This window comes from Ambystoma mexicanum, chromosome 7p (assembly GCF_040938575.1).
Source record: "Ambystoma mexicanum isolate Mex_15411 chromosome 7p, UKY_AmexF1_1, whole genome shotgun sequence".
NCBI classification, from domain to species: domain Eukaryota; kingdom Metazoa; phylum Chordata; class Amphibia; order Caudata; family Ambystomatidae; genus Ambystoma; species Ambystoma mexicanum.
This window is the reverse complement of record NC_090939.1, coordinates 156,875,293-156,902,425: the sequence shown is the minus strand read 5'-3', so window position 1 is coordinate 156,902,425 and position 27,133 is coordinate 156,875,293. Positions and strand designations below refer to the sequence as shown.

The following is a 27,133-nucleotide window of genomic DNA, read 5'->3' as shown; positions in this document are numbered from 1 at the left end:
CGTACCCTGCTCGCACGGGGCCAATCGCGTGTGGAACTTCCCACGCACCCCTGAAATACACGTACCCTGCTGAAATCGCGTGTGGAACTTCCCGCGCACCCCTGAAATACATGTACCCTGATGGAATCGCGTGTGGAACTTCCCGCGCACCCCTGAAATACACGTACCCTGCTGAAATCGCGTGTTGAACTTCCCACGCACCCCTGAAATACACGTACTCTGCTCGCACGGGGCCAATCGCGTGTGGAACTTCCCGCGCACCCCTGAAATACACATACCCTGCTGAAATCGCGTGTGGAACTTCCCGCGCACCCCTGAAATACACATACCCTGCTCGCACGGGTCCAATCGCGTGTGGAACTTCCCGCGCACCCCTGAAATACACGTACCCTGCTCGCACGGGGGCCAATCGCGTGTTGAACTTCCCACGCACCCCTGAAGTACACGTACCCTGCTGAAATCGCGTGTGGAACTTCCCGCGCACCCCTGGAATACACGTACCCTGCTCGCACGGGGCCAATCGCGTGTGCAACTTCCCGCGCACCTCTGAAATACACGTACCCTAATGGAATCGCGTGTGGAACTTCCCGCGCACCCCTGAAATACATGTACCCTGCTGAAATCGCGTGTGGAACTTCCCGCGCACCCCTGAAATACACGTACCCTGCTCGCACGGGGCCAATCGCGTGTGGAAGTTCCCGCGCACCCCTGCAATACACGTACCCTGCTGAAATCGCGTGTGGAACTTCCCGCGCACCCCTGAAATACACGTACCCTGCTCGCACGGGGCCAATCGCGTGTGGAACTTCCCGCGCACCCCTGAAATACACGTACCCTGCTGAAATCGCATGTGGAACTTCCCGCGCACCCCTGAAATACATGTACCCTGATGGAATTGCGTGTGGAACTTCCCGCGCACCCCTGAAATACACGTACCCTGCTGAAATCGCGAGTGGAACTTCCCGCGCACCCCTGAAATACACGTACCCTGCTCGCACGGGGCCAATCGCGTGTGGAACTTCCCGCGCACCCCTGAAATACACATAGCCTGCTGAAATCGCGTGTGGAACTTCCCGTGCACCCCTGAAATACACGTACCCTGCTCGCACGGGGCCAATCGCGTGTGGAACTTCCCGCGCACCCCTGAAATACACGTACCCTGCTCGCACGGGGCCAATCGCGTGTGGAACTTCCCGCGCACCCCTGAAATACACGTACCCTGCTGAAATTGCATGTGGTACTTCCCGCGCATCCCTGGAATACACGTACCCTACTCGCACGGGGCCAATCGCGTGTGGAACTTCCCGTGCACCCCTGAAATACACGTACCCTGATGGAATCGCGTGTGGAACTTCCCACGCACCCCTGGAATACACGGGGCCAATCGCGTGTGGAAATTCCCACGCACCCCTGTAATACACGTACCCTGCTGGAATCGCGTCTGATACTTCCCGCGCACCCCTGTAATACACGTACCCTGCTGGAATCGCGTGTGATACTTCCCGCGCACCCCTGAAATACACATACTCTGCTGATTTTGCGTGTGATACTTCCCGCGCACCCATGATGCACACGTACACAGGACAATCGCATGTGGAACTTCCCGCGAACCACTGAAATATATGTTGCCGCTTGGCGTTTGCTGTTCGCCAGCCCTGTGAACTGGTCCAGGGTTAGGGCAGCCCTTTGCGATTATTTGGGGATTTTGAAGGCTTTTCCTTGCGCGAGGGCGTTCTTGGGGGCAGGCTTTTCCTTGCGCGAGGGCGTTCTTGGGGGCGTAACTGGCGCTGCTGCAGGGTCGCTGTGCCACGCTGCGCCACGGCTGGTTTTGGATGCGAAAATCCATGAATACGCTGTGCGCGGAAATCGATTTTAGCGCACGCCGCTGGCGCAGACATTCGCACGGGCACGCTGTGCGCCAGTCGCGTGCTCCACTTTTATGCGAATTTCTATGAATTACCCTGTTAATCTCAAGGATGTCCAAACGATTGAGTCTTATGTTTAGGAAAATTCTGTGTGCAGCAGGAGAGGGTACTAGCTTTAGATACATTTGAGGCTGTTTAAACATAAAGGGCATTCTAGAAAAGGAGCTCAAAGATCTCATACTCACAACCTTTTGTGGCTCATTACCCTTTCCCATTTCTACAAACTCTTTTTAAGTGACTCATGTCTCCCACCACCCCCAGCAGTGCAGGGGCAACCTCCACCAGGAAAAGACTCCTTTTCCATACTCCCAGCAGGGTGTCCAGCCTATTTTTTCAAAGAATTGCAGGTTACTAACCCAAAATGTATTTAGTGCAGCAACTTTCCCACCCTCCAATGAGGCTTGCAGTATAAACAAGAGGGAACTAGGTTGAGCATGTTTGGTCTTTATAAACAACTTAGCTCTATTAAATTCAATAAGAGCAGACAGAGATATAAGCCCCATCTCTAGTCTAACTGCTTGAATGGGTGTATAGTTCGTCAAGCCCAATAGTCTTCTCCAAATAAGGCCTTCCATAATGTCAGCCCATAAAGACCAATCCAAATAGGATGTCTCAAGCGCATACAAGAAGGCAGCAGATAGCTTCTGTTTATAGATGTTAAGAATACTGATAAGGCTAAAGCCTGCAGTTCACTTAGAGAAAGACATCACAGCAGCCATTGTAGACAGTATCTTTACTCTTTTATTCTGTTGTAACCTCTTGTTCACTCTTGTTCTACCTGCACTAACCTCATAGCCCAGGTACTTATACTAAGATACCTTTTTTATGTCACCCAAAGGGCAGGAGATTGCAGACTTTTTCCAGCACTTTCGTCATAAATTGGGTTTTCCCCAAATTAATTTTAGACCATTTAACTCTGCAAACTCACAGACAGCCTTGGTACTGTGGCATATGCTGATATAGTTGTTATATAAATATAACATCATCAGCATAGCTAATCCACCCAATTTTGAGATTACCAATTTTAGGGAAAGCATTACTTACGTTTTTCCATAAAAATGCCCCCAAAATCAGCCATAAACAAATTAAATAATATGGGTGCCAAGGCGCACCCCTTCCTGGTGCCCTTTCTGACAGGGGTGGATTCTGACATCAGACCCTGGTTGTTTAACCAAACCCTAGCAGCATTGTCCTCATGCATCCTCTTACATGCCTAGAGGGATGTTCTGGCATACCCGGCATTTCTAATTTTACCTATTGCTTGGTTCGGTCAACCATATCAAAAGCGGATGAAAAATTAATGAATACCAGGTACAGGGGGAGCCCGTCACTACCATTAGCTTGCTCAATCAGAGTGTTTACAATGAAGATGTTATCATTGGTGGAGCAGCCTTTACGGAACCCATTTTGTGCTATATCAAGGATGTCATTACTGGCTATCCAAGCATTAATCTCTTTGAGGATACAAGTACAAAAGATTTTACTGGGCACATCAGGAAGTGTCAAAAGTAGAGAATTATTTTCGGGTAGATTACGATGACTGTTTTTAAATACCAGGGATTAAAATACTGTGATCATAGTTTTAACCTTCCCTTTCTTCAATGCTTCAGTTATTTGGACATTTCTTTTCACAACTTACCTGAGAGAGTTGTGCCAAGAAGTAAAACCAGAGTCACTGTCAATGCCCGGGAATACATGTTTGAACCACTGGTGTGATGGAGGATGCTCAAAGAATCGAGTGAGCGACACAGCTGTAAAATAAAATAAAGTCAATGGGAGAAAAGCTGGGTTTGTGATGGGGTGCGCAGAGGTTAAGAGTTGGAATCAAATGTTCTTGAATTGTATTTTAATATTATTTTTCTCAAATTTTCAAGTCTGCAAACATAGTTCTTGAATCTCAAATTTTGAACTGGAATAATTGAGATTGCATTTGGAATCTGAAATGTGTACCCGAGAACTGAATCTCAAAGCATGAAACCAAAGCAGGTCTGGAGCTTTCAGGAGCATCTTTGAGATTCTCATGTACAAATACCATTCACACAGATTTCTTCAAGGACTTCTCAGATTTGTTTGCATCTCCAGATTTGCTCCACCTCTTGGTTTATGAATTAGAGATAATTAAGTAGTTTAAAAACTAAAATGCTACTGGGCATCTCCTGATTTTCTTCAGTGGAAATCTTTGTTAATTAGTAGTGGAGGGAAGATGTAATTCTTTGGGATTTTGAAAAAAAGGGAAGTTATGAATACTTGCCACTACAATTTATGAATCATAATTTGATCTATAACTCCTTTCATAGTGATCCTCTCTAATATTTTCTAAGTACCTTTTTTGTTCGCCATAAAAACTGAATAAAGAAGTTCCTTAAAATAATTTTATATTCCTTATTGTTTAGAAGTTTCTGTTCGTAATTCATTTTTCATGATTTTTAAAATGTTTCTCCTTCTATTTTGTTACAGGTTCTGGTAATTGACAAGAACATTTGAACATGATTTTTTTCAAAATGTCGATGCCTCCATATATATCAAAAGTCATTTAAAAGTAGAACGTCCTCCATAAGCAAGCCAAAAAAAAAATGGATAACAGTCTTTTCCTTGTGTATCTTATGTCAACATAGAAAGAAATCTCCCCATGTTAATCCAAAATATTATGGAAAGGTTTCAGAGTGTATTAAGAAGAGAGCTGAGTGGCACAATAACATATACTTGAACATAAGTTTACAATTAGCCAACCTGAGCAACTGAAAAATGAAAAGAAATCATGCATTCAGAATGCTAAAAGCAATGTGCTCATAAGGCAAACATGGATTGAAGCAAAATGTTATATGGAGAGCAGTTATGTGAGCCAAAGCCATCCATCACCAGCCATGAAGACAAAGAAGAAGTAGAACGAAGCTACAATATAAGAATAGAAATACCTATGCACACAGAGGTAAATGCTTCTTTTGCAATAAAGAAGGAAAAAGAAGAAATCAATTATATTTGATAGCAACTGATTCAGTAGGCATCCATTTGAAGAGAGCAGTAGAACTGTCTAACAATGATACATTGATGATTCATCTTAGCGATTGTACAGAACCTGGAGACCCTCAAGCAAGGGAAATTGCAAATCACATCTATCTTGGAACAGACATATACTGAATATCTTACGATGCAAGTCTACACTAAGCAGAAAGATGCAGCCAAATGTACTGTGTTATGAAACAACAACGGTTGAATTTGTATCTTCGATCAGTGATTTTCTCCTTGAAGGCAACGCAACAACAATGGGGGTAATTGAAAATCTTTACAGGAAAATTACAATTGACAATGGTTTAGAAGAAGGACTGATGAAAACAAGAAAAGAAATCAAAGGTTTCATAAAAGAAGGGCTTGAGTGTATTGGCATTAGTTTTTGTAATCCCAAAAGGATAAATGAACCACAATGAGCCTTACTGAAAGTAAGAACAGATGTTTTACTACATCATGCAGAAGAATTGGAGGATATTGAGAAAAATATGAGAACCCTTCTTGAAGCAGCTACGATTTTACAGAGAGCCATACTAACTTGCGAGAATGGAAATTCACTGGATGTTTTGAAGAAGTGAATTTGGCAGATGTTTCTCCAAAGCAAGGTATTCTTTTTAAACATGGTGCCGTAAGGACAGATGGATATGAAAAGTCTGGCTCATAAATTGTCACAGATGTTTATATATGAAATGCTATCACCACAGCAAGCTTCCTACGCAAGCAATTCTCCCAAACGGCATACCCGTGAAATGCCCTTGCAAGTGGCAGTTGGGCTCACAATGCACACAGATACACGCAGAAAATTCATCATTCAATTTCTAAATAGCATGAGAGCTTCTATAGATTATGCCTGGGTCCTTCGGTTTGAGACACATGTAACCACAAGGGTAATAAAACGCATGCATGCGTGTGGAGGATCTTACATACCCTCAGAGTTGGTCAGAGGCAGATTTGTCTCTTGTGCTGCTGACAACATTGACTTCCTAGAGGATACTTTGTATGGTAAAGGAATTTTGCACAGTACAGTTGTAGTGATCTATCAGGAGAAGGAGGAGTCAGATGCCCTAAGTCCATTTGAAATATCAGGACCATCATCACTGTGATCACTGCGGAAGATTCCTCAGTCCCTTTCTGAGGTTATGTCATGCAACATTCCCAAAGGGTGTAGACCACAGAATCATGTAAGCAATCAAATCACTGATTATACATAGAGGAGTGAAGTTATTTTGGACTCCAACAGATTTGAGGACCTACTTTGGATGATGGCACAAGTCTTGCCGTTGTGTGATTTTCAAGAATATTTTGATGAAGAGTTGCTGGATACACATTGCAATCTTACTGAAGAAACCGAGACTGATGACTGTGAGACAGAGTCAGAACCACTCGCTACAGTTCCGACTTGGTCAGCTTACAATTCCATTATAAGTGATCCTCCAACTAAAGAAACTAGAGTCTGTGTACTCCCACACATAGATGCCAGCCCAACAAGTACATAAAATACAGCTCACATGCATTAAGAAGTTGGAAAAGTTGTAGAAAATAACATCTGCTGTCACCCCAGAATCAAATAAAATGTAATATTGGAAGTTGGCCTTTACAAGCCTGTTTTAAAATTAGCGATGGCTAAAAAAGACTTGTCAAAGAACTGGATGCTTAGATCAGGTGACGAGCTGCATTTGATAATGGTGATTCCCCGAGCTATTGGTTCTTTCTTGGATGGTACAGGCATTGAGGCCACCTTAACTTTACTTTATGATGTGAATGTTGTGTTAAAGATTCTTTTCAAATGTATCATCGATTAATTCTACAAAGACCCTGTTGAAATCAAGGAAAGGATGGAACTGGATCTTAAGAAGTTACTTAAGAGTTTACAAGTGGATGATTCACAAGAAACAGAATCAGTCCATTATTACACTGTGACAGTTCTGACAAATGTGAATGGGATGGCCAATATGGAAGCATTTGAGGCTAAGGAATCTCAACAAAAACCAAAACTCAGAGTTGCTCTTCAGTACACAATGCTTTTATTGATCAGATCCATGCAAACTGCAAACAGGGATTTACACCTTGCTTCACTGGAAGAGTTTAAATACTATTTTGCCCTCGATTTGATAAACTATGCAAGTATGATAGCATGGTAGTTAGCAGAAATGACACAGTGTGAAAGCAATCACCCAGACTTGTGGAGTGAGTCTCAGAAAGGCAATTGGGTGGTGAGCAAGATGAAAGTACACTTTTGTGCTTTAGGTTCAGATGAAACTCTGGAGCATCACAACAGGGCACAGGGCAATAAAAGTACTTGGTGGTGTGGTTAATATTACTCAAAAAAACATGCTCTGCCACAATTCATTTAAGCCTCTCCTGAGCTTTCAAGGCTGTGTACAGAAGCAAAATAAATTGTATCAATCACAGATTACGAACGGTCAAAACATCACCACCTTACAGCATCCAACACAACACGCCAAAACAGATCTACAACTCAATCATGACATTGACTAATCTCATAAAACACCTTGACAAATGCTGTTTTTGATGAAAAAATTCAGAAGTACACATCAAGAATGACAGAAAAAGGTTGCCAAACGTACAGCAGCTTTCAAGTTCAAGTGCACAGAAAGCAGTTAAGACAAAAGTATCAGACACCACAGTGTAGTTTAAGGCAGATCGTTCTTGGTTCACACGTTTGTTGATAGCTGCACAAAGTCAAACGGACATTGATCTACTGGAATGGTTGAGTAATTACAAATTCTCCGCAGTATCTCTTTAAATGTTCAACTTAGATTGTCCAATGATTTTAGCTGCAAGCAAAAGCAAGCTGATGAAGATGCTGGAAGAGGAACAACATGTAGAGGTTTCTAACAACATGACACAGGTCTCTTCATTTGTTACTAAGGACAGATTATCTGTACCAGAGCAAACATAGTCTGCAAATGTCCTTGGCAGAATGGCAGAATTACAAGCATTGCAGAAATCATCATATGTGAAGACATGCCATGACCTTGCAGTTGAATTCCACGAGAAAATAGAACCGTATCTGCACAAGTATGATGAAACTAATTTAGTATTTGATACCTACTTAGAAAATTCACTGAAGAACTCCATGCAAAGGAAAAAAGCAGGACAAGCAACACCTGTTGAGTATAATTTCACAGATTTTACAAATATTGAAACGTTTCCTATGAAAACCCTCCTAATCCATTCTAAACCTACAGATGAGTTAAGAGCTTACCTCTCAAATCAAGCAATTCTGCATGGGTAGAGGATACAAAGAAGCTTGGTGGACAGTTGAAATAAAGCCATGTCATCAGATGAAAATGATGCTGGTTTCATTAATAGCACATATGAGGAGGAAGAGACAAAAATAATTCTTCACTCCCTTTGTGTATCATGTCGTCATGCTAGTATCCTCCACATTTTTCACCTGATACTAATGTTTGTGTCTTTTGCTGTGGTGGTCACTGTTTTTCCCATCTGACAGCGTGTTTGTTACAGGAATTGGAACTAATAGAGGATTTATAGATGTCAAACTTGTGTGCTCCTTCTTGGGGCCAAAAAAAGTGCAAGTATTTCTAGGCCTTCATGCTCTTTCAGGGTGTGATGTTAACGGGTACTTTATGAAGAAAGTATATTTCTGGAAAGCTTTCAAGACTTCTGAAAAATAAATCCTTGAAACATGGATCTCTAAACGAATTTAAAAATGAAGATGAACGATTCCTGTGTCAATCTTCTTGCCAGGAATAAAGATGTTGGACATTAGTTAACTGCCTTGGTGGATGGTCATAAAAAAGAGAGATGCAACGTGAAAATCTTCTGCCAATAAGATCCTCTCTCATACCATCCATCTTAAGGTCTCATTGTCAGGTGAAAGTGGTGGAGTGGTGATGCACTAATCAACAACACCAAATCTCCCAGATCCACCACAATTTGGTTGGAAGAAGGCAGATAATCCATATTCTCCAACTATATGTACGCTTCCATGTCACCGCAATCAATCATACACTTGGTACAGTGTGCATATGTTAAAGGATTGTGTGCTGTATATTGCAAATGCCAAGTTCAGTCACTAAGGTGCACAGAACTGTGTAAGTGTGGTAGCGACGAAGAGCTCTGTGAGAACAATGATTTTGGAGATGATGAAAATGAACTCTGGGACTCAGAAGATCACATGTAAAACCTTAATTTCTCTCTTCAAATGTAAATTGCTATTGTAGTTTTAATAAACAGTATATTCCAATGAGAAAGTTGTATATTATTTGAAAAGTTCTAATTTAGTGAGCATACAGTAGAAGGTTTGCGATGAAGTAGCAATAATGTACGAGGCTATGTCTCATAAACGGTAAAAGATATAAAGAAAATTACTTATAGAAACGTTTCTATTGCTTTGATCATGTGTAACAAAAATCCTACCTAGCTAATTCTTCATAGAACCGCCCTAAAAGCAGTTACAGCTCAAAAACAAAATTAGTATCTGTAACTGTAGCCATCTTGGATTAATGATGTCACACAGGCTCTCTGCCACAAATTCAGACAAAACACCTGTAGTACATGATTGTATGCTTCGTTATCAATGCATCACCAGTAGGCATACCGTCCCTTCATTCAAAATCCCATGGACTAGGTTACTGTAACAGATGCCCCTCAACTATAGCCTCGTAAGCATGCTGTGGTATTTATTTGACGTTTAGAGTTGTTAGGAACAAAATATGTGCATGCAGTAATCCCCCAGAGCTATTGTCTTCCACTTACCTATAGATGTGCTGATGTGCACCTGTTCAAGTTCATTTTTCACCTTTATTTCCACATTTACTGACAGGTAAACAGATTGTGCCCCTAGTCACAGTCTATGGACATGCCATCCCTATATCTGAGGAACAATGACAGGATTTCTTCCTACCCACCCTTTGAACACCAAGACGCAGTAGCAGCATCCTAGGAAGTACTTAGTACAACACATGCAGTTTAAGTACTATTGCACGGTCAGGAATGCCAGCAATGTCGCTCATTTAGGTCATTCACAGTTTACATTCTTCTTGAGTGTCCCATAAAAGCACATGAGGGATGACAGCTCTATAGGTGTTAGGAGTAATGTGAAGAGTAGTGAAACCATTTCAGACTGAAGAATTAAGAAATTAGCACACTTCCAGTTTGAGTTGAGGAACGACAGCAGGGACACACGCCTGTGATTTGAGTGGGCACATTCAATCTCGTTGTACTGTCATTGTATTTGCCCTATGCAGGGATGTGAAATGTGATATAATGTCTTTTGCACAGATGAGAGATTTGACTGCCAAATAGCACTCACTATTATTGCATGGAGTCAAGATTCTGCTCTAACACTATTGTATTCTCAACAGGGTCCTTCCACTCCAAGGCCCTGCTACCACTTCTAGTAGATATTCCATGTCTCCGGCTTAGAGAAATTTATATTTATATGTATAACAACACTCATTGAATTTTGCGATAATTTATAGAGAATAATAGAGAATAATGGCACCATTACATCTCATGAGCAGATATAAATGCTTTCTGTATAGTTGACGTTGTCCTATTGCATCCATTGTGTTGAGCAGGAGCCTTTCCTCTTTCAGTCTTTCATTGAAAATGATGGAACCATTGTATCTAATGAGCAGACATAACATACTGTTGACCAAATTAAACCTATCACTAGCATGTTCTCCTGCTCATTAAAGTTAGTGGGCCAGTTCAAATCCATAAGTTGCATTTTTTCTTTCTCTTTGAATCTGTAGAGGTCATGAGAGGTGAACATGTTTCTTCGTGGTTGGGCCCCTTATAAGAACTATGTTGAGGACACGTGAAAAGAGAAGGTTAGGATGGGCTGGTGGAAGGCATGTGGCAAGAGGGGAAGTGCTTCAAGCCTATAAAATGAGCAGGATTTGGGGAGGGGTAAAGAAGATGAACTGTGACACTTAGCAAACAGAGTACATCCGGGGCAATGCTACAAAGTAATGCACCAGAAGACACGTGACCAACAGCTGACCAGATGACCAGCAGAACAACATGAGCTACAGAGCTGCATCTCATCTTCACACTGGCCTGTACTTGAGATGTTATCATTTTAAACCTTGCATCTAGAGTATTTCTACTGGAAATAGAATTTTAAAACACTATTTGTCACATGCACATTTTTCCGATCGTTATGGCTTGGGGTTTCAGAGTGGCCATGTACTTTCTGAAGCCTGGCTGCAAATGGCCACTGGTGTTTGATACCCACTGAGCAAATGTGTGGCACACGTTAGGGCCAAAGACATACCAGGTCTGTGCTCATGTAAACATCTGGTGGACGTAAGAGGGAGGCTGGCTGTGAGACTTTAGACATTACGAGAAGTAAAGGGTGTTAGGATTCTATTCGAGTGCACGTTTGCTTGTATTGAGAACTGCTCATTGTTTGGCTGTACTATTATTAATGTTTATGTACTTTCTTCATATGTGAATTCATATACATAATTGCTAACTTGTAGTATGAGATCTTTTTTATGTGTCCCTATTTAATGAGTAAAAAAGGTGCCATATTGCAATTGAAAAGTCTTATTATTTAGGTGAAAACACTGTATTGGTGCATTTAATGACTTTAAATATTGGTAATTTACAAACCTTTAACAATGGTAGATTCTTAGGATTTCTGATGGTAGGCCCATGACAATATTGTGGACAAATAGCACCCCAGTCTGTTAGTCAAGGGCACAGAGCTCACTTGCCATAAGTGAAGAGAACATGTCTCTGAAGCCCTGAGTCCGGCATATTTATTTATTTATTTATTTATTTATTTATTTATTTATTTATTTATTTATTACAATTTATATAGCGCTGCCACTGACCCGGGGGCTTAAGGGGACTAAACATATACAACAAAGAGAACAGGCGGCTTGTACACTGACAGAGCGGTATGTCAGATGGATCCGGAAGCCAGCAAATGCTGTTAGTAAAACAGAAGGGTTTTCAGCCCCTTTCTAAATACCCTGATAGTCCTATTCTTTCCTGCATACCCGGCCATCCACTGAAATTCTGTGCATGTTTCCCCTTCTCTGACATGACTTTTCTCTGGCAGCATTACAGGTTTGTCACCCACTTTTTCTTAGACTGATGAAGGATGCAATTTAGAGCAGAGGGATAATTTCTCAGGTAAACACTGTGACTGGGAAGGCTATTAAAATTCACTAACCACATGGCTACTTGGAATAGATTTCACACAAACAGCAGATCCATGCTTCGGAATTTCTACTCGTCCACCTTCTATATTCTTAAATTCTCTAAATGTTTTACAGAACAAGGCTAATTGCAAAATGCTTAGACTCAAGGGCGTGAGTGAAAGGGGTTCACATTCTTAGTGTAACCGTCCTTCTTATGCAACCTACTAGAGTAACATTGAGGGCTACTTGCCCTATTCATAGGGCCTCATTACGACTCTGACGTCAGGTTTTTTCCGGTGCCCTGGAATGGCCCATTACCGGGGTATTACAACCCCGGCGAACCCGGTAATGGCCCATTCCAGGGCTCAGTGGGAATGGGGAAGGAGGATGCACCGGCACCATTGGTGAATGGTGCCAGTGCATCCGACACGGCTAGCTCGCGGGTGCCGGTACGGCCGCCAGGTCAGGCCTGGCGATCGATAAGGCACCCGCGAGCAGACCTCGTAGTTTGCCGGTCTGGTAACTACGGTACTGGCAAGCTTACTGGTATCGTAGTTAGCAACTGGCAAACTTGTAATGAGGACCATAGTCTTAAAGGAATTGTCAAGAGCAACTTTCATTCTATTTCCAGAGAGAATGGCAAATGTGTACGGGAGATGCTAGAGGTGCAGGCTGGAATAGCTTTTTATAATCTAGATCATCGGTAGGTCTGCCTGAATTGTCACAGATGGGCAATCCAGTACAGACAAATTAAGGATGAATGCATTATAACCAGCTTGCCCCACACTAAATGCCATTTCCAGAAGTCATATACAAAGGTACACTTGCATTGCTTTTGTTAAGGCCTGTGCACATCATTAGGTAAACACATGTGTATGGGGCTTCAGTTACTGGCAGGTCATTTCTCTCTTTTTGTACATTGATTTTAAAGAGCTATCATAGTTTCTAATCAAGCAATTGATGCAGCAATACTAGTACCACGTACACCAGGAATCTAAAATAATATGTTTATCCGAAAAAAGTTCAGGTGGTACATGTCTCATGTTTCAATTCCCCACTGAAAACCATTCACATTCTTCACATCCTTAAGAACCCTTCTCTTGTCCCTGACAAGCTCTCAAACTACCTCCCATTATCACCCAGCTTCAATGTGGTGGCCAATCAGCAAACATGGAATATTAGCTCTATCCTGCAGTGCAAGGGTGTATTTTTTCCGATGCCGGTGTTTCTGGTTCCCCACTTCTCCTGTGTGCACGCACCTACCTTGCTTTAAAAAACCATGAAAACCATAACGAAAATGCTGTAAGTGACTTCAATCCAGCACGCCAACTAAGTCAATGCCTAGTCTGGGATGCCCAATGGAAGTCCTTATTTATATATTTTTAGGTCAAAGTTCTTTAAATCTGGATAATGAACCCTTATATAACGCCCCTCTCTTTGAATCTCCACGACCTCACTGAGCCAAGAAGTAGGTTTGTTTTGCAAATTAAAAGGTTTATTTGAAGAATTGAACAATATATATATCACACTTTTATGAATAAAATAAGATCTGAATAGTGCACTCATGAATATGAACAGTAATCAGTAATGGGTAATATCACAATATCAACAATCTCTTTAATCACTTAGCAGTAGGAATAGAAAGGGTAAGGTAGCAGAGAATACTTGGTATGGGTTCAAGGAAATGCAAGGATGGGAAAATGCAACACAGAAATAAACTTGATATGGTTTCAATCAAGAGACAATATGATCACTCTTTCCCCTGTTATTACTCACTCCCCCCACTATGCAATATGATCAGGTGGAAATGAGGGCACACAGGTTTCAGGGATATTAATCAACAATGCAGTTCAATTCCAGTTCCCCCATCAAGCTTAGAGAAAACAGGTATGATTTTAAAACAGGCAAAAACACTTTTGAATGTGATAGCAATGGATGGGAAAATATGCTAAAATGATTTTAATTCACTAAAGGAGATTCAGCACTAATAATAATTACTTTGGATCGGTACAGGTCAACACCAGCAATGATTCATGAAGGATTATCAGATTGAAAACGAATTTCAGCAGTTGAAAACAAGAAGCAGCTATTTTAACCTGTGGTGAAATGGAGCTAAATTGAAATTTGCAGCAATTTTTCCGCGTGCGTGAAACGCGATCATGGAAAAACTATAATGAGTTGGAATGTCGTTTTAGGTTTGTTGGAAAGCTTCGGATCATAGGGCCTCATTAAGACTCTGGTGTCGGGTTTTTTCTGGTGCCCTGGAATGGCCAATTTGAATGCGGTTCAAAAGTTACGGAGGATTTTGTGAAGGTAGATTTTTCAAAAATGAAGTCAAGATTTCAAAATGACAGATCGCGCTTTAAAGATTTAGCAATCTATATGGACTTATACTAAGGAGCTATGAAGAAGCAAGACCCTCAATGGGCAGCCACCAGAACAGCGGCACCTCCGCTCTGATCTCTGTCCGTCAAAACACTTGTCCCTCTTCAGAAACTATCAGCGCAAAGATGATTATTGCTACAATTATCAAGAATTATGTGGAGGAGAGAAGAATTAAGGATAGACAAAAGAGGTTCTATAATGCAGTCTTGGACAGGTTAAAATGGATGGAATAGGATTACTTTAAACAAAGAGATAACTATGCACAGTTCTAGACTACTCACTCCTAGGCTTTACAATGGAGTGGGCCTCGTCAAGGATCTGGTCAAGGGCTTGGCTTCACTCTCGCCACCGGACAGGTCTCATGCACTCTGGATTCTGCTCTCAGCACTGCACTGCGGTCTGCACGGCCTCTTGGACTGGATCTGACGGGTCCTGGATACAGCGTTGCTTTCTGGGTCTGGATCTTGGTTCTAGCACAGGGTTCTTAGCTAGAAGCAAAACAGGTCAGCCAGGCTGTTGAATGGTTTAGTAAGGCCTCATGGAAGTTTAGGGGTTAGAATCAGTTTGCAAAAGATTCTGAGGGCCTGCTGCAAAGGGTTCAGTTTGGGTTAGGCCTCTGCTTCAGGGTTCTAGAGTTTGGTTCTAGAGTTTGGTTCTAGAGTTTCTGTCTAGATCTGGAGTCTGGAGTCTTCCTGCAGGGTGCTGCGCCAGGAAATCAGTTGAGTAGTGGAAAAATGTGTGTGTCCTATCTGTCCTCACAGTCCCTATTTATATATTTCAAGAGTGGGTGGGGAGGCTGATTCTACAATGCCCAACCCTCTAAGGATTTGATAGGTTGGAAGATTCCCTGCCCCCTGATTTGAGACAGGATCAGTGAGTCAGAATGAGTCAGAGTGATGCTGTGTTTATGGTCCAAAAGAAATCCCTCCCTTTTGCTTTTACATAGAAAATCTATTTTTCCCAAAAATCATATTTCCCAGATACACAAGTTGTTGAGAATACATAATTACGTGACGGATTGCTTAAGGTACATTTCCGTTCAAGTCCCATGTTTCTACGAGCTTGGTTCAGAAATGACAACATTTTCGCGCTTTTGGATGGTTTTTCAATATTCATTCTGCACCAAATTTGATACATGCATGCATATCCTCTCTGAGCATATTACTGTACATTTTCCTGTCTCTAGCATAAACACAGTATCTACAATATGAATAAATTCCGGGGTTTAGTCTTGGAGCATCGCAAAGAGTCCAGCTTAGTGTTAAACTGTGAGTGAATTTTTCATTTTCACAATCACAAAGTTTCATCACATTTTTGTCAGTTCAGTACACTTTGTTATAAGCATTTTTATAAAAGACACATTTACTCCAATATGAAATCCACATCTCAGTCTGGTCCGCCCCCAGATCTGTGCTGACTCAGAGGGTCACATGTCTTGTTTCCTGCCAGCAGTTTGTTGTCAGTTATACCCCAAATTAGCATTCCCTATTCAGTCCAAGGCATCTATTGTTCCTTTCTCCGGGCTGCACAGATAATCTCCTCCCCTTTTGATTAGCATGCCAATGCGACATCCTCCTTCTGGTAGGGATGACAAGGTGTAAAGTGTTCTCAGGGGAAGCAAGCCTTTTAGAGTTTGTTTTTTTTTTGTTTTTTTTTAAACATCTTTTTTATTAATTTTAGCATGTATATAAGAAGAGAAAAAACAAGCACAGCATCAAAAAACAGAAGACAACACTAACAAAATTTCCCTCCTCCTACCCCCCCCCAAAGCCCATCCGGTTGTAGCGAAAGCGAGGTCTACAGTTCGGAAACCTCCAGCATTCTCATCCACAGGTGATGTCCAATAACTTCAGTCTTTGAGGGCACCATTGTTCCCTAAACGCCCCTTCAAGTAATTCAGCATCTCGCCCCAGTCCGCAGCGAAACTTGCCAGCTTCCCTCCCCCGCGTATGTTGCCCATTCCAGCGATAGGATTTCCCACATTTTTCTGATCCAGTCCTGCTCCGCGGCAGCCTCCAAGCTCTTCCAGTTCCGAGCAATTAGACCCATTGCCGCCAGGGTAGAGACCACTTGTGCTTTGCATTTCCCCCGACTGCGCCCCTCCCCCTCCGCACCAACCTTCCCTAGTAAAATTTCCTGAGGGTCTTGGCCATCTCCCCCCCCGAGGTTGCAGATTGGGCACGCGCCATATCACCCCAAAAAGGCCTAATGCATGGGCAGTCCCACCATATATGTGCTGCTGTGCCCACCCCCCCCACATCCCCTCCTGCAGGCATCTGAGGCTGTAGGATACATTGCGCGGAGCCGGGCGGGGGTATAGTGCCAGCCAAAGATATACTTGTACCAAGCTTCCTGTAATTGAGAAGCCCTAGCAACTTTTGGGATCAGCCTCCATAACGCCTCCCAGTCTCCCCATGCCATCTCCGCCCCCCCCATCCGCTCCCAGCTCTTCATATACGGCCAAGTAACCCTCGGGGTCGTACCCTCCAACAGTTTATACAAACTTTCCCCCTACCCTACCCCGAATTGTGACTTACATTCCTCAAAAGTTTTCACTCCCTGGACGGAGAACACATCCCTAAGGGTCCTACACCCTCCTTCCTCCCAGCTCCGGAACGCTCCCCTCTCCAGTCCAGGCGAGAAATCCCTGTTGTTAAAGAGCGGCGTAAACGGAACGGGAAAGGCGAAACCCCTCTTCTCTCCACTGCCCTGTCCCATGTATCCACCAAACCCTTCGTGATATCGCTCAAATATATATGTGGTGGTCGCAGCCTCCGGGGGAGCCACAAGACTTCACCCAGGTGGTGCCGGGCAACCGCTCTATCCATTTTCACCCAATGCTTGGCATAACTCGCTGCAAACCATTCCCTGATCACCCGGAGAAGCGCCGCCTCATGGTATCGCCTGAAATCCGGTAGGCCCAATCCCCCACGTCACCTAGACGCCATGAGAAGGCGCCACGAGAGGCGCGGCCTCTTCCCATTCCAAATAAACTGCCTGGCCACCCGGTCCAATTCCTTAAAGAAACCTCCAGGGACAGACAGAGGGATTGCCTGAAACAAGTAGAGTATGCGGGGGAGGATCACCATTCTCAATACCGCCCCCCCTCCCGAGCCACAAGATCCCCAGATTGCCCCAACTAGTCAAGTCCTTTTTTGATCGCCTTTAACATGGGAGGGTAATTCGCACCATACCAGCCACCAAGGGAGGGAGTCACCTGCAACCCCAGGTATCGCAGTCCCCCCGGGCTCCACTTGAATGGAGAGATAGCCTTCAGTACCCTGCTCTCTTCCTCCCCAAGGGACAGGTTCATCAACTCAGACTTTTGCCAGTTGATCCGCAGGCCCGACACCTCCCCAAAAGCGGTCAGCAGATCCATGCATGCCCTGACGGATTCCTTCGGGTGCGTCAACATAAGGAGTAAATCGTCCGCGAAGGCCGCGACCTTATGCTGGTATCCCCCAAAGGGTATGCCCTGAATCCCATCTGCCTCTCTTATAGCTATTAACAGAGGTTCCAGGTAAATAGCGTAAAGCAGCGGGGACAAGGGACACCCCTGCTTAGTTCTCCGACGCAAGCTAATTGAATGTGATACCTCCCCATTCACTAGGATCCGTGAGCTAGGGTTCTTGTAGTTTGCCGCCACCCTATTAATAAATTTTGCTCCGAGGCCCATTGTTTCCATAACCCTAAACAAGAACGACCACTCCACTCGATCAAACGCTTTTTCGGCACCGAGCGCCAATAAGATCGCCGGAGTGGTCGTCTTCCGTGCTTTCTCAACAACGTGGGCTACCCTCCTGATATTATCAGCCGTCTGCCTCCCGGTCACAAACCCTGTCTGATCTCGATGTATCAACGTTGGCAGATACTTTTCCAGCCGACTAGCTAGTATTTTAGTGTATATTTTTGCCTCTGTATTTATGAGGGCAATAGGCCTATAAGATGTGCACTCCTCCGGGTCCTTCCCTGTCTTGTGTATAAGCGTTATTTTAGCCTCCTCCATCGATGGGGTTATCCCGCCTCTAAGCTCAAATGAGTTAAATAATTGTGTTAAGTGTGGGACCAGCAGGTGGGAGTATGCCTTATAAAACCATGTGGGGTAGCCGTACGGACCTGGAGCTTTCCCCCGGGGGAGAGCCGCTATAGTGGCTCTGACCTCGTCCTCCGTGATGTCTCTGCCTAACTCACACCCCTCGTCCCTGGATAGCCACGGGAGAGGAAGAGCCTCAATAAAATCCCTTTGTGGACCTGGCGCTATATCCTGCGAGGAGTATAGTTCCCCGTAGAACTCCACCAACCGCTTCTTAATCTCTTCCGTCCGGGTGAGCCTTACCCCATTCTTGTCCCTTAAGGCTACAATAACATTCCGCTCTCTATTCCCCCTTAATAGCCGTGCCAAGAGTGAGTCCGCCTTGTCGGCTTTAACATAAAATCTTTGTCTGACTCTCAGCATGGCCGCCTCTGCCTTCTTAGTCCTAAGTATTCTCAGCTGGTCCTCCGCCACCCTGTACTCCTTGAAGACTCTTCTAGTGGGGTTCCCCTCCAATCGCACTCTGGCAGCCTCAAGCTCACTTTCCAACTGCAGTAACTTGTTCCTTCCCGCCTGAAGAGCAATCAGTTCCCCCCTCAAAGTCGCCTTGAAAGCATCCCACCTAGTTTCCAAGCTAGTGTCCACACTGTTGTTCCGCATAAAGAAATCTCGAATCTTACCATCGATTTCCTCCCTCATCGCCTGATCCCTCAGGAGGGTCTCCGGGAATTTCAAGCTCCACACTCCCTGCCTACGCCCCTCCAACCGGAGTTCCATGTGGACAACTTTATGATCGGCGATCCCCATGGGGCCCACCTCAACTGATGTCACCCCTCCAATCAGACTTCCCGACACCCAGATGTAATCGATTCGAGATTGGGTTCTATGCACGTCTGAGACAAAGGTGAATCCCTCCTCCTCACCCCTTAGGGCCCTCCACACATCCCTCAAGCCTGCCTCCTGCCATCGTTCTTTTAAGCGGGGAGAGGCCACCGCTCCTCTTCTACCACTCCCCCGCATCGTGCGGTCACCCCTCCTGTCCCAGGCCAAGTTGAGGTCACCCATCAAAACAACCTGTCCTCTAGCGAATCCCTGCAGGATACCCAAGGTCTCTCGGAGGAATTGATCCTGGCCCATATTTGGGCCATACACCGAGGCTACCGTGAGCGGAGTGCCCCTATATTCACCCCTAACCATGAGGAATCTGCCATTCTTATCCCGCAGAATGCTGTTCACTCGAAAGTCCATCCCCCTCCCGAAGGCCAGGGCCACCCCCCCTCTCTTCGTGGGACCCGATGCGTACAGTATCTGCGAGTAACCCCTCAACCGCAGGCGATGCTGGTCTTTTCGCAGAAGATGGGTCTCCTGGATCACCAGAACATCTGGCTTCTGAGCCCTAGTAAACTGCTCTTGTTTCGTACGCTTGAGCGGGGAGTTCAAGCCCCTGATGTTATGCGTCAACCACTTGAATACAAAGATGGAAAATCACGCAAGCCTCCTGTCCTAGCTCTGCCGGCCGCACCCAGTCCCCTCGTATCCCCCACTTGTCCTTTCCCTTGCCGACTACTTGGGAACCTCCGGTACCCCCCTTGCCCCTTATCCCCGCGCCTCGCTCCCCTGGAAACCAAACCTACCCATTGAACGCAACGACCACCACCCCGCTTACCCCCCTTCCTGTTCCCATCCCGAACCCCCAACTTTGGGTAGGAATCCCCCCGCCACCCCCCCTACCCCCACCCCAACTCCCCAGAGCAGCCGCTTCCCCTGCTCCCCCCCCCTATCGGGCGACATCGCCCTTCCTGATCCCAATCTGTTGCACCCCCGGCCCCCTTGCCCAGTTGTCACCTTTACGGGTCCACCACCCCGCGCCCTTCAAGCTGTAGCACATAACACTCCCCTTATCGTCATTGCCCACTCTACCCAGGTGCCTTCTCACCCTCCCTGGATGACCTACCACCCCCTCGTGTTCCCTTCCACCTGTCAGCCCCTGCCTTCTGCCGCGACCTGCCCCCTGCCACCGGGCCCCCACCTCCGGAAGACCCCCCCTCCAAGTCAATCTGCAACACATCTGCCCCCTCCTGAACAGAAGTCACCCGTCTCTGGTGGCCCTCCCAAACAAACACAAGGCCAAATGGAAACGTCCACTTGTATCTCACTCCGCGCTCATTCAGTACCTTCAGCACCGGCGCCATCTGCCTCCTTTTTATCAAGGTGCTACTTGCCAGGTCTTGAAATAACGCAACTTGATGGCATTTGAACACAATTGGCTCCTTTTTCCTCGCAGCCTGGAGGACTGCCTCTTTCTGAGCATATCTTGAGAAGGCAGTTAAAACGTCCCTCGTCCTAGAGGAGGAACCCCTGGGGAGCCCGCCCACTCTGTGAACACGATCCAGCTCAATGCTACTCGGGGGAGTCTCCCCCAGGATCTCTGCAAAGAGGCTCTGTATTTCTAGTTTGAGGTCTGTGTCCGATACCGACTCCGGGAGTGACTTCACCCGTATGTTAATCCTTCGTGATCTATTCTCAAAGTCTTCCATCTGTACCTCCAGGTTGCGGGTAGCCACATCTAGGCGCTCTATAGCCTCGCTATTAACAGTCGTGTCCTTCTCTGCCTCCTGAAGGCCCTTTTCCAGAAGGTTAGTCCTTTCGCCAAGTTGCCTTAGGTCCTGCTTAATTTCCCCCAAAGCATCGTTTAGGTCAGCCCGCATGAGCTGGAACTGCTCCTGGAATGTCTTAGCCAGGCTGGAGTGAAGGGCCTGGATCTCACCCACCAAGTCCTGCCTGTTGACCGGAGATGGGGTCCGCTCTACCCTCGCTGAACCCGTTCCATCCAGACCTACGATGCTGCCCTCCAAGTCATCACCCCTCTCCTGCATAGATCAAAAGGTTTATTAGTCACACTAGGACATATGCAGTTGCATACTACATATGATGACAATCCCGTGTATATGAGGCATTAACTAGCTGGGGGGCCTATGACGAAATGGATTCTGCATTACTAGAGTACAAGGATGAGTAGGGGTAAAATGGCCTACTGAGCCCTCACACTTCTACAACACAAAACACCTCGCAATCATAAAGGTAAGACGGGGACAGATAAGTGATACACATCCTTATCCTTTTGTGGTAACGTGGGCCGAGGGCAGGCTATACTTCTAAGAGGGTGTGACAGTGAACCAGTGGTCACCCAAAAAATACAGTATCACAGTCCAAAATAAAGAGAATGTTGAATCAAGGTTCTATGAAAATATAGGCAAAACAGAAAGGTGATGGATGGAAGGTTTTGAATTAATCATAACCATGAGCAATGCTCTGGTAAACCCTCCAAACCATCGTTTTTCAGCCTGCCAAGCCATTACAGAAGGGAAAAAACCATATGCAAATCAGGCTTGGTCCTACCCCAAAAGGGGCAGTCCAGCCCAAACTGATAGGTCACATCCCTTCTGCACGAGATCACAAGCATCCCCAGACAAGTTTCAGCCTTGTTGGGCATCATCAGTGAGGAGTAACTTGGGTCACAAGGCCCGGCAGACCCGAGACCCACATCTGGGCATACCCCTCCCACTCAGGGTGACTTTGGCAAAACAGAAAGGTTATGGCTGAAAGGTTTTGGGAGGATGGTGAGCTAAAGATTCTCGTTGAGACTCTAATCCGGGACATAAACCGGTAGTAGAGACACTCCCAGAACCCCCTTGTTTTTGCATATTAAGTAGCTTTGGGTTTTCACCCTAAGTTATTAGGGTAATCCAGACATGGAACCCTTGCTCACTGTTCTTAAAGAGGCACAGCTCCACCTCACTGACAAGGCCCAACCAGGCCGAAACACGCGTCTGGTATTGCTGTTGATACTCTTGTTCAGAAGAGAATTGCCAGGCATTTCGGTGCTGGAATGCCCTGGGGCAGGACAAAGACTGATATGCAGTGGAGATTTCTCTTCTGTGGGAGGATGGTGAGCTAAAGACTCTGGTTGAGACTCTAAGCCCGGGATGTCCCGTAGTAGAGAGACTCCCAGAACCCCAACTTGTTTTTGCATATTAAGTAACTTTGGGTTCTCACCCTAAATTACTAGGGTAATACAGATGTGGAACCCTTGCTCACTGTTCTTAGAGAGGCACAGCTCCACCTCACTGACGAGGCCCAACCAGGCTGAAACACATGTCTGGGGTTGCTGTTGGTATTCTTGTTCAGAAGAGATTTGCCAGGCATTTTGGTGCTGGACTGCCCTTGGGCAGGACAAAGACTGATATGCAGTGGAAATTTCTCTTCTGTGGGAGGATAGTGAGCTAAAGACTCTGGTTGAGACTCTAACCCGGGACATAGTCCAGTAGTAAAGAAACTCCCAGAACCCCTCTTGTTTTTCCATATTAAGTAGCTTTGGGTTTTCACCCTAAGTTACTAGGGTAATCTAGACGTGGACCCTTGCTCACTGTTCTTAGAGAGGCACAGCTCCACCTCACTGACGAGGCCCAACCAGGCCAAAATACGTGTCTGGGGTTGCTGTTGGAACCCTTGTTCAGAAGAGAATTGCCAGACATTTCGGTTCTGGACTGCCCTTGGGCAGGACAAAGACTGATATGTAGTGGAAATTTCTCTTCTGTGGGAGGATGGTGCGCTAAAGACTCTTGTGGAGACTCGAACCCTAGACATAGGCCAGTAGTAGAGAAACTCCCAGAACCCTCCCTTGTTTTTGTGTATGAAAATATAAACACTTTAATCAAACACTGCATCTGCAAGGAGAATGGAAAAAGAATACTGTACAAAAACCCACATCAGAGGAAAGACAGAGAAAATGCGACAGACTGGATGAAGTAGCACTTCGAGCATAGTTACAGGGGTAGTAGGTAAGGTACTACCAAAAAGGATATCTTGGTGAAGTCCGGTATCATCGTGACCTAACCAGTATCTAGGGCCCAAATGGACTGAAATTGTACAGTTTCTAAGGTCGACTGAATAAACCCAATTGCGCAACCTTATTTTTGGGGGACCTGAATTGTTGGTGAGGTAACACCTCTGATGTCGACGCAATTATGTTTGAACAGGATCTTAAGAATATTGAGTTCAACAAGGGGAATATTTTGGACTGGGTGACTTCACAGAACTTGGACTTCAATGTCACCTTTACCAGACCCTGCATCTGGTCTGATCACTTATTTATTGAGTTCCACATACTGCTTCAAGAAAAAGCAAAAACACAAATAAAAATCCCTAGGAGTGCCTTTAGCCAGAATATCAAGAAAGTTCAGTCTCTGGAGCTACAGGAATGTATTCATTGTTTGCTGGCATCTATGTCATATCTTGACTCCCCTTGTGTCTTAGCTGAGGCATACAGATCTTCCTAAACACTTGTGCTAGACCGTATTTCCCCTATGAAAAAGAAGATAGTAAGGGGCAGCACTTGTCATAAGGCATGGTTTACGTCAGACCTTGACAAGCTTAAGAAAAAGAAGAGGAAAGCAGAACGGCAATGGCAGAAAACTAACTCAGACACCCTTAGGAAAACCTGGAAGAATCATGAGAAATCATATAAATTGGCTATCTATGAGGCAAAGAAAAACTATTTTAATAAACAAATTGACAATGCTGGGAATAACATTAAGAAACTCTTTGAAATACTAAAAACGCTAAACCAACCCAAGGTGTTAGAGCAGCCTTTTTACTCCAACTAATTCCGACTGTGTTAAAATCTAGCACACATTTGCTGAAAAATTAATCATGGATCGAGATAAAATAAAAATGAAGCTACATTTTTTTTAATCTCTTAGTGATTATGACACACCACTCTTTCGAACAACCATTGAGTCTTGTCACATCCCTCAGAATGTTATTTTAAAACCATTTTACTGATTGAAATGGATAAGTCCATGGGTGAAATGCAAACAACCACCTGTCATGGAGATGTTATTCCCTCATAGATATTTCTTAGAACAAAAGATTGTTCTCGCCATTTTTGGTGCGATTTGTGAGCACATCTTTTTTGCACAAATATGTCCAAGATGCGATAATAGAGGTTTTGCTTATCCGTTTAATAAAGAAAGCCGAGAACCTTAGGCCAATTACCAACACCTTCTTCCTATTGAAAATAATTGACAAAGGGGCTATGGCCCAGTTATAAGAGAACCTAGAATCTGCCTGTATAGTACACACTAGGCAATCCGATTTTTGACTGGGCCATAGCACTGAAAATGCCTAGCTAGATCTTCAGACAGTTCGATATTTTGGACAAAGGTAAATCAGCGATTTTGGTGTTACTGGATTTATCAGCGGCCTTCCATCTCTTGGATGGCAAGTGGCTTGTGAACACCCTTCTATCAGTAGGCAATTGTTCACAGAACACTGTAGGCTGGGTCCCCTCGTTCCTAAGTAATTGTAGGTCTTCGGTTTGCTTAGGCGACGCTACCTCTGGCTCTCTCCTTTATCATTTAGAATAGCTCAGGGTGCCTGCCTATCACCTCCATTATTCAATATTTATATGAAACCTTTACGCAATCTTCTAACTGAGTCTAGGGTCTTTTTTGCTAACTATGCTGATGATATGCAGCTGCTCCTTTGGCTTGATGGGGACTATCCAATCGATGCAGCCAATTTGGTTTGTATCTATAAAATTATCAAGGCTTGTATGTCTATGCACGGGAAGTGCCTGGAGAGCTGAAAACAGAGCTTCCAATTTTTGGCTCTTCCCAAGCACGTGCTAAATTAGTTCCTCAGTACACTAGCTGGACCATCGATGGCTGTAATCTACAAACACTACCACAGGTGAAAACTCTAGGTGCCCATTTGGAATCTTCTCTTGGGGCAGAGGCACATACCAGCCAAATAGTTAAAGGTTGTCAGTATCATCTCAGACTTCTCCGGCACATCAGACCTTTTGTGTCTGAGAGGAATTGCACAACATTAGCCCGAGTGATTATTCTACCAAAGAACGATTAATGGAACATGCTTTTGTGTGGCAAACAAAAACTGCATACATAGACTGCAAGTCTTACAAAATCATGCATCTGCATTGTGAAGAACGTTCCTTACAGAGCCCACATTCCCAACATTAGGAAAGGTATTTCTTGGTTACCAGTAGCCACCCGAATACAATTTAGCATGGATAACCTGGTACATAAAGGCCTTCATGGCAAAGCCCCTGTTTATCTTCAGGAAAAGCTAGTCAAATTTGAATAGAAGAGGGCATTGCAATCTTGCAACACAAATCTCTTGAGCTGTCCTAGATTTAAACAGACCAGAGGAAGAGATATATCCTTCCCAGTCCAGGCAAGCATAGTCTGGAACACACTACATCCGAAATTCAGGAGGAGAAGTTTTCCTCTTTCTGTAGATTGCTGAAAACTGCATTGTTCAACTAAACCTTGCTCATCGCCATTTACAGAACAGGTTCTTTCCTCTGTTACGACTTTGATTTTTTTTGTCTCATGTCTGTTTGTGCGCCCTGATGCCGGTGGGCTATCGGCATGTTATAAACATAAAAATGAATACCTAAATTCGTTTCTTGGTGGGTTGATGCGCCAGAACCAGGTTGAACGTTGATATGAGTTGATTAGGCTCTGTTGGGTACAAGGGATCGCAGAGGCCCTGGCAGCAAGTGTGCACTGAGCAAGTTCGAATGTGGGTACTCGGTGCTGTCAACCAGCAATGGTTCTGTTGCTGCAGGTCGGATCGGTCCCAAGAATGTTACAACGTTGGCCCGGCCGAGTCGGTCTTTAGCTGCTGGCAGAGGTCAGCGAGTGACACTGCAGCAGGTCTAGTCAGTGGGTGGAGGGCGTGAAGTGGTAATCAAAGGGGCGTTGAGGTGCAAGTAATGAGGTGGCAATTCTGGCGCTATCTGGACCGAGCCTAGTAGTGACCTCTGGGTAGGATCAGCAAATTACTCTCCAGAGATTCGGTTTGGTTTATGGCATTGAGCAGATGCCTCGGGCCTGGCAGATGAGATGAGGGACTCTGCTAGGACACAATTCTGTGTCAGGCTGATAGAGATGCAGTGCAATTGTTTGGCTGTTTGGAGGAACGCAGATACCAGCACCAGCGCCTTCCCTCTTGTTCAAGATGCGGGAACACGGACCGACTTGTCCAGTGTGGGTGAATGGGCAGCTTCGGCTGGTCTGGCCCTCCGGTTTGCTGTGAGACCTTTGCAAAGGGCTTGAGGACAGGATACTTCACTTCAGGGTCTGCTCTTCTGGCACAGATGATCCATTGCAGATTATTTGGTCCTGGTCCACAGCGTTGGTCACTCCTTGTGTCTTGGACGGCTACATATTCAACTCTGGCCAAGTGTTTTGGATAGTTAAACTCTCTGAATGGAAGTCCTGGTGAGAGTCCCCACAATGTCTCTTTTGCCTTAAAGGATCCTCGAGGAACTGAAGGTATTATGTTGATGAGTGCAAGACTCTTTAAAGGGCACACGTCCTCAGGCTATTGGTCTAAACCTAGCTTGCATTAGGGAACTAATCCCTGCTCTTGGCTGGAGTGGACTTTTCCCTCTTGATCTTGCACCCAAAGTGCCTTGCTCTTGTGGAAGTGGAGGAGACAGCGAGAAACAAGATTGTCCCGAGAACTCTTGACTATCCTACTGTCACCCGTTACCGCCAACTGACAACAAAAGACTTTAGACATGCATCACCCTAGTGAGACGGGTG

At 44.9% G+C, this 27,133-nt stretch overlaps 1 protein-coding gene across 3 annotated transcripts in view; it reads right to left on the bottom strand.

The window, feature by feature from the left end:
* Positions 1-27,133, bottom strand: part of LOC138526521 (apovitellenin-1-like) — a 102,732-nt gene that overhangs the window by 66,884 nt on the left and 8,715 nt on the right. The window contains exons 1-2 of one of the 3 annotated variants that reach the window (XM_069637327.1): positions 14,746-14,833; positions 3,565-3,676 (exon numbers count right to left, since the gene is read on the bottom strand). In XM_069637327.1, the coding sequence (XP_069493428.1) occupies positions 3,565-3,622 (58 nt within the window). In that variant the 5' untranslated portion in view covers positions 3,623-3,676; positions 14,746-14,833. Of the gene's footprint in view, positions 1-3,564; positions 3,677-8,007; positions 8,058-14,745; positions 14,834-27,133 lie in introns of those variants that run through there. The other 2 variants (XM_069637328.1, XM_069637326.1) reach the window with 2 other exon arrangements.